An 8,637-nucleotide genomic window follows, 5' to 3' on the forward strand; every position below is an offset into this window, starting at 1 on the left:
CCCGGATCAAAAGAACCCAAAAACAGCTAAAAAACCCAAGTCATACAATCCTACCATAAACCTCCCCCAAACCCGGATCCTGTACCCTCTACCCGGATCAAAATCAAAACCCTAACCCACAAACAGCGACTTCGAGAATCAAAAAGCAAAAAATGCACAGCAAACATATACATACATATATTTCCCTCAAGAACACGAAGAACAGCCACAGAGAAAAAATATACTAAACCCAGAAAAATCTAACCCAAAACCCAATTTTTCGAGCAAAAACATCGCCAAAAAACCCAAACACCTACAGATCCAAGCAAAATAAACAACAAAACAAAACAAACTACAAAGGCCGATTTGAATTTTCAATTCGCGAATAGGAGATGAAACTCGAGCATGCAACAATCTAAAGAAATATCACGAGAAACCAAAAAAGTAAAAGCAAGAAGAAAAAGGCTTACAGATTTGTCGAACACAAGTGCAAGCAGAATGGCGATGAAAAACCCAAAGAAATTCCAAGACGTCGAAGAACTCCGAGGGAATTAAAAGAAGGCGAAGAGACTTTTTGTTTTTGGGTGAGAATAAAAAATGAAATGGAACACTGGAGGCAGCCTTTTATAGGCCCAGGAGAGAGTAACTCCCCTGCCACGTGGCGTCCAAGCACTGGTTCACCCAACAGTTACAAAACAAAATATATACACATTAAACCACATTTAAAACCCATAATCATTATGGGCCGAGTTTCTAGGAAATAACTGCCCAAAAATTCAAATTCGTGGGAGGGAATAAACTGAAAGACGTTACAACTCGACTTTTCAAATTCCACTACTCACTACCCGGATCAAGAGGCCTGATCCGGATCATCTTCATCCAGATACAGATTTGGAAGCAAAAAACACCCAGATCCAATCCGGGTACTTTTTCTAAAGCAACCACTCTACCTCAATCCGGATTGGTATCCACCACACCAGATCCGGATTGGGGGGCAACCAGGAGCAGAAATTTTTCTGGAGCAGCTATTCTACCTTAATCTGGATTGGTTTCCACCACACCAGATCCGGATTGGGGGGCAACCAGGAGCAGAAATTTTTCTGGAGCAGCTATCCTACCTTAATCCGGATTGGTATCCACCACACCAGATCCGGATTGGGGGGCAACCAGGAGCAGAAATTTTTCTGGAGCAGCTATTCTACCTTAATCCGGATTGATATCCACCATCCCAGATCCGGATTGGGGGGCAACCAGGAGCCGAAATTTTTCAAAAGCAGCAACCATCCTACCTTAATCCGGATTGGCTTCTACCATACCAGATCCGGATTGGGGGGCAACCAGGAGCGGAAATTTTTCTAAGGCATCAATCATTATACCTTAATCCGGATTGACACATACTACACCAGATCCGGATTGGAGGACAACCAGGAGCGGAAATTTCTCCCAAGGCAACCATGTAACCCAAATCTACTCCCTCATCCAGAAAATCTGCATAAGGGAGTGGGGGGCAAATGATAGGGTATAAGAGACCCGGGTAGACGTCAACCTGGACTAGAGGGAGGAAGGCTCAGCCGGCCTGCTAAGACCCCCCTCTCCCAGGCCAATCAAGCATAGGAGCCCAGGCCCGGGTCCGTCCTACTCCCCGGATCCGGATCCGCCTGCATACTCGGATCCGGATCAGGGCTAAAACCACAGTGAGGGAGGTCCCATCAAGCACATGCACATCCCACAACCCGCCAAGCAAAGGTACGTGGGCACGTGACTATGACAGCTATCAACAACCAGCACACCAGACAAGCACGGCGCGTGTCAGATGCCGTTAGGGTACTCTGGAGGTGGTCCTCCCCTGGACACGCGTAAGCAATCCACCCAAGCCAGGCGTCCTCTGGTCCCAGCATCCAACGACCCAGATTTAGAGGTAACTACCCCTAAACCCTACCTTGGGGCTATATATACCCCCAAGACTGAAGGGTTTAGGGGTTGGAAAATATTTTTACTCTTGCACTCACACACTCTCATACACTCAAAAACACACAGCAGCCATCAAATATAAACACAAACGCACAGCAGCCTCTAAGTTACAGAAACATATATACCTTCATCTTCTCCAAAGCCCGTTCTTACTCTCACACCGGAGGCGCCGTGGGAGCCAAACCCCCCCTTCCGGTGTTGTTTTGCAGGTGCCCAACCTGCAGCTACACCTCTCTCACGCGCACAAGGTCCAGGAACGCCGACGACGGAGCCGCCCGCTCACCGGAGTTATCAGATTGTGATTTGTGAGTGAGATTGAGGTAAACGACGACACTACTGGTAGGCGGTAGCTAGTGTTGTTTTATTTTACAAACCAAGGTTTGGTTATCGTCTTTGAATTGCTGGTTACGTCGGACAAAGACAAATGCCAGAAATGCGTTAGTACACAATGATACCCTCTGGGCTCTGGATATTATACAATTACCATCATCTCCTTTTATCTCTCAATATTCAATATTCTCCTCTTCTTATCAAGCCTTCGTTTTTAAATGTTTTATAATCATCCCCGAAAAGTTCCGACCAAATCGAACCCACTCAGCCATCTTTCTGCCTATCAAATAGATAAATAAAACCTGATACTTAGATTGGTTAAAAATCTGGGCCAGGTGATTTAGCATATTCCATTGGATGACGATGTAGGGTCATTCATCGACCTGAGTACCGGGTAATAACACCGATTGATGAACCTAAAACCGTGAAAACCACAGGATATTAGGATTAGGGTACCTGTCACGAGACTCCCCAAATACATGCCTATAGGCATGCTTCTGCCCAAATAGCATGTCATTTATCAATTAAATATAATAAAATTTAATAAATAATTATTATACTAATATACAGTGAATTTGAATATAATATTAAAGTTAATTGACAGTAACAACCAAATACCATCATAATACTCATTTAAATTAATAACTTTTTAGATACTAGTTTATAACCCGTGCGATGCACGGTTTTTTAAATTTTTTTTTTTTTTTTAAATTTTTTAAATTTATTTTAGAATTTTTTTAATGTAGCTATATTATTACTCTTGATGTTTGTATTTATATTGTTATTATTTTTTGCAGTTTGTTGCAATATTATTTCAACAAATATGCATATATTGAAAAATATAGGAATTTTGAATTTAATTACTTTTTTGTCATATATATTATATAGCTATTATAGTTATATCATTGCATCATATTACAGTTATATCATTACATCATATTTGGTATTCGAGAATTAGTAAAACAATCCTTTTTATTTATGATTGATTGAACCTCTAATCATATTCTCTTTAGAATCGTATTCGGAAATTATATCGTATTCTCGTGTTTGAATAGTATTAGAACAATGTTATTATTTTTTATTCGGCTATGATGTTATCTTTATGATCCAACGATTGAGATTATTTTGGCGGTACAGGACTATAACTACCAAATATTTGGATAAGATCCCTCTTAAGCATATAATAAGGATATAATTAAAATATATGTAAATATTTTAAAATTACGTTTGTTATTTCTGGATATTTCTAATATTAAAATAATTATTAAAAAATAAAAAAATAGTAAAAAGGCATGCCGAATCATGAAAAGGCATGCCGCACTAATTGACATCATGGCATGTCCATCTTAGTATGCCCGTGCCGCTGTGACATGCACCCTAATTAGCATGTTTACAAACACAAACCCAAAACCGTAATTGTCATCCTACCCTTACCTATGACTGCAGGCCTGAAACTGCTAAAGTCTTCAGAATAATGATATATTATAATAATCGGAAATGGGTATAATTTGTTCAACAATTTTGATTATTATAAAAATAAATTAATATTGTTATATATCCACTAAATTACTAAATTGTTAAATTACTAAACGTAATCTATTTATCATACTAAACTACGACCACAACTTATCATATTATTAAAATATAAATAAATAGTGTTATATATGCGTTAAACTAGTTAAACTACTAGATATAGTATAATTATTTTACTAAATTACGAGCACATATTATTTTATTATTTTTATTATAAATTTATAATCATTATATATTTATATAAATATTTTAAAAATATAATATGATTGGATAAATAAAATTTTTAAATATTAACGGGAACCCGCGCATCACAAGGGATTTAAACTAGTATATAATAACTCTACATTTCAATATATTAAGGAGTGTGAGGGTGCATGAGAAAAGTTCAGCCTCTCTCATGGGCATTGTGCAAAGAGCAAAGGAGTCCTTAAGGGGTTACCTGAATCGTTTCACAAAGGAAGCCGCGAAAGTACCAGATCTTGACGACAAAGTAGCTATGATAACACTGCAGCAAGGGACTAAAGACGAATTCTTCAAGATGTCCCTAGCTAAGCGCCCCCTGAAAGCATGTTACAGCTCCAAGATAGGGCCGGAAAATACATCAAGGTGGAGGAAAGTATGAAGAAAACAGTGGTAAACAATGAACCCACTGGCAGCAAGAAGCGGATGATGGACCAAGAATACGACGCCAAGGACAAATATCCTTGAACTGGAAAGAACTATGATCCTTCTTCCAAAAAGAATCAACCACCAAGGTTCACTGAGTATGCAAGGCTGAACGCGCCGAGAAGCCAAATACTGATGGATATTAAGAAAGATAAAGACTTCAGATGGCCGAAGCCACTAGGGGGAGACCCTGAGAAGAGAGACAAGAACCATTTTTGTAGGTTCCATAAGGGCATTGGTCATGCCACCAACGACTGCAGACAGCTCAAAGACGAGATCGAATATTTCATCCGACGAGGAAAATGTGGAAGGTTCGTCAAAGGCGATGATTGAGGAGGCCCCAAAAGAGATGACGACCAAGGGGGTAACAAAAGAGGTCAAAACCCGCAGCCCAGAGGGCCAGTGATCAACATGATCTCCGGAGGGCCAGCGGCTGCGGGGACAACAAAGAACTCTCGTAAGGCTTATGCCAGGGAGGTGATGAGTATAGTCATAGATACACCCAAACGTGCCAAAGCTGAGATGACACTTGAGTCTGGCAAGCCTGACCTTGACAGTTTGAAATTCCCTCAGGATGATCCCCGATTTATCACCCCGGTAATTGGGAATTGTCCTTTCAAAAAGGTCCTGGTTGACAACGGGGCTTCCGTGGACATTTTATTCCATGATATATTTCTAAGGATGGGGTACACTGACTCCCAACTGACCCCTCCGATACATCCATCTACGGGTTTAACCAAGTGGAATGTCAAGTAGAGGGAGCAATTCGACTCCCCGTGATTATTGGAGAAGAGTCTAGAGAGGCCACACATATGCTAAATTTCCAGGTTGTCAAGGTAGCCTCTGCCTACAACGCAATCATGGGGAGAACATGGATCCATGCATTTAAAGCCGTGCCCTCAACCTACCATATGGTACTCAAGTTCTCAACCAGAAATGGTGTTGGAGAAGAGGAAGAAGATCAGAAAATGGCCCGAAGTTACTATGTACCAGCACTTAGGCCCGATGGAACCAGGGGGCAGGTCATCCCAATCGAAAACACGGATGTCCAAGAGAATGATGAGCGTCAAGGGAAGCCAGCTGAAGACTTGCTCTCAATTTCCTTAGACCCGCTAGACCATGATAATGTCATGTACATTGGAGCATCTTTAGGAAGACATCTAAGGGACTAATTGATAAAGTTCCTATAAGAGTATAATGACGTGTTTGCTTGGACAGTGGCCAACATGCCCGGGATTGACCCCAACCTTATAAATCACAAGTTAAAAGTCGATCTAAATTGGAAATCCATACAACAGAAGAAGAGAACCTACTTACCAAATAGGCTAGAAGCCATTAAGCAGGAAGTTGAGAAGCTCCTTGAAGCTGGATTTATCGAGGAAGTGCAATTCCCTGAATGGTTGGCTAACCCTGTGATGGTAAAAAAAAGCCAATGAAAAGTGGAGGATGTGCTTCGACTTCATCGACCTCAACAATGCATGCCCTAAGGACTGCTACCCTCTACCAAGGATTGACACCCTGATCGACATCACAGCTGGGCACGCGATGCTTAGTTTCATGGACGGCTTCAGCGGTTATAATTAGATTAAAATGCATAAGGATGACACCTGCAAGGTATCTTTCATAACTGACTTTGGTGTTTTTTGTTATCTTATTATGGCTTTGGACTTACGAATGTAGGATCTATTTACCAAAGGTTAGTAAGTAAGATATTTTCCCATCTAATTGGGAAGACCACAGAGGTCTATGTTGATGACATATTAGTCAAAAGCCTAGCACAGGTTGATCATGTTAATCAGCTCAGAGAGGCATTCGAAGTGTTGAGGCATCATAAGATTATGTTAAACCGCGTCAAGTGTGCTTTTGGTGTTGGGTCTGGAAAATTTTTGGGTCACATGGTCTCGAAGAGGGAAATCGAGGCCAACCCCGATAAGATTAAATATATCTTGGATATGGAGCCATAATATTCCATCAAGGACGTTCAGAAGCTGACAGGAAGAATCGCAACCCTAGGGAGGTTTATCTCCAAGTCTGGAGACAAATGCCTGCCCTTTTTCAAAACCCTGAAGAAGGTAAAGAGTTTTGAATGGAAAACTGAGAGCCAAAAGGCCTTTGAACAGCTGAAGAAATACATGACTGAAGCCCCATTTCTAGCCAAACCTAGTCCGGAGGACACCCATTATTTATACCTCGCGGTCTCTGAACAAGCCGTGAGTGCAGTTCTGGTAAGGGAAGAACGGAAACTTCAGAAGCCCGTCTACTATGTGAGCAAAGTACTGTATGGAGAAGAGTTGAATTACTCTACCACTAAGAAATTCGTGCTTGCCCTTATAACATCCTCCAGGAAGCTACGGTCGTACTTTCAGGAACATAAAGTAGAAGTCCTGACAGACCAACCCTTAAGAAACATTCTTCACAGCCCTAAAGTGAGTGGAAAGCTAATCAAATGGGCAATTGATTTGGGAGAATTTGATATCAAGTATAAGCTTCGGACAACCATCAAGGTTCAGGTATTAGTAGACTTCGTGGTCGAATGCACCATAAATGACCAAGAAGTCGGGGGGCAAAAGATAGTGACCCCGGAAGGAGGGAAGAAGGATAAAGAAGAAGACTTGACTCTAAAGGAGTATTGGGTTCTCCATTTTGACGGAGCGTCCAAAACAAAATCTAGTGATGCATGCTTATTCTTGCAAAGCCCTGAAGGGTTCATGATCGAATATGCTTTGAAGTTGTACTTCCCAACTACGGATAACGAAGCGAAATATGAGGCTTTGATAGCCAGATTAGGCTTAGCTAGAGCTGTGACAGCCAAGAGTCTTAAAATCTGTAGAGATTCCAAGCTCGTTGTTGCCCAAGTCAATGGTGAGTTTGAGGCAAAATATGATGCCATGGTCAAGTACCTCAGGGTCGTGAAAGGAATATTGACTCAATTTGATGAATGTTACACGAAATATGTTCCGAGAGACGAGAATAATACGGCTGACGCCCTTTCTAAGTCCGCTTCATCTGAAATCGAAAACTATCCAAGAAGTGTCTACTTCCAAGTCTTTAAGACCCCGACGATTCATGCTATAAACTTGATAGCACCAATTGGTTTGACTAGCTGCTAGATTACCCCATTAAGAACCACCTTGAGACAGGTTGGCTTCCGGGCGATGCCCAGGAGGAGCAAAAGTTATCAGGGAGAGCATTGAAACACTCTCTAATTGAGGATCTTTTGTAAAAAAGGTCTTTCGTAATCTCATATTTGAAGTGCTTAAGACCTCACGAGTTAGAGGAGGCATTGAGGGAAGCCCATGAGGATATTTGCGGATAGTACTTGGGGGCAGGGCCCTCGCTCATAAGATAACCCTGCTGGGGTTTTACTGGATATCAATGTTAGCGGATGCAAAGGCTTATGTAAAGAAGTGTGATAGATTCCAGAGGTACGCTCTTATAGTTTGACAGCCCTCCGAGAGGCTTACGTCTATTAGCTCCCGCATCCCCTTTGTGATGTGGGGAATAGACATACTAGGTCCTTTCTCTGTGGCATCAGGACAAAGGAAGTTTATCGTGGGCGTCATTGACTACTTCACTAAGTGGATTGAGGCCAAAGCACTGGCCAAGATAACCACCAAGCAAATTTCTCAATTTTTATGGGAGAATGTAATATATCGGCTTGGAATCCCATGTATCCTCATTACATAAAATGGGCGACAATTCGACAATGAAGAGTTTCAGGAGTACTGTAATGACAACAACACATTACTTCGATTCACCTCAGTTTCCCATCCCCAAGCAAATGGGCAAGCAGAGGTCTCTAATAGGATCAGCCTTGATGGACTCAAGAAGAGGGTTGAATGCTCAAGAAACACTTGGGTGGATGATTTGCTACCAATACTCTAGGAATATCGTACTACCTGCGAAGTTACAACCAAAGCCACCCCATTTATGTTAACTTACGGAGCCGAGGCAGTGGTGCCCCTCGAAATCACCTTCAGATCACCGAGGGTTGAGGCATATGAACCTGAAACTAATGAAGAAGGCATGAGGCTCACTCCCAACCTTATTGATGAAGTACGAGACGAAACCAACGCCCGCAATGCAGAGCATCAGCGTAGAGCCTCCCTCTACTATAATAGGAGGGTTTAAGAGAGGTTCTTCCAGCAAGGAGACTTA

General features: G+C 41.7%; 1 protein-coding gene across 1 annotated transcript; it reads left to right on the forward strand.

The window, feature by feature from the left end:
* Positions 1-6,611: 6,611 nt before the first annotated feature.
* Positions 6,612-7,589, forward strand: LOC141695731 (uncharacterized). The gene has a single exon (XM_074499955.1). It carries the CDS (start codon positions 6,612-6,614, stop codon positions 7,587-7,589), a length of 978 nt encoding a protein of 325 aa, XP_074356056.1.
* The last annotated feature ends 1,048 nt before the right edge of the window (positions 7,590-8,637 follow it).

This window comes from Apium graveolens, chromosome 11, assembly GCF_009905375.1.
Source record: "Apium graveolens cultivar Ventura chromosome 11, ASM990537v1, whole genome shotgun sequence".
Taxonomy (NCBI): domain Eukaryota; kingdom Viridiplantae; phylum Streptophyta; class Magnoliopsida; order Apiales; family Apiaceae; genus Apium; species Apium graveolens.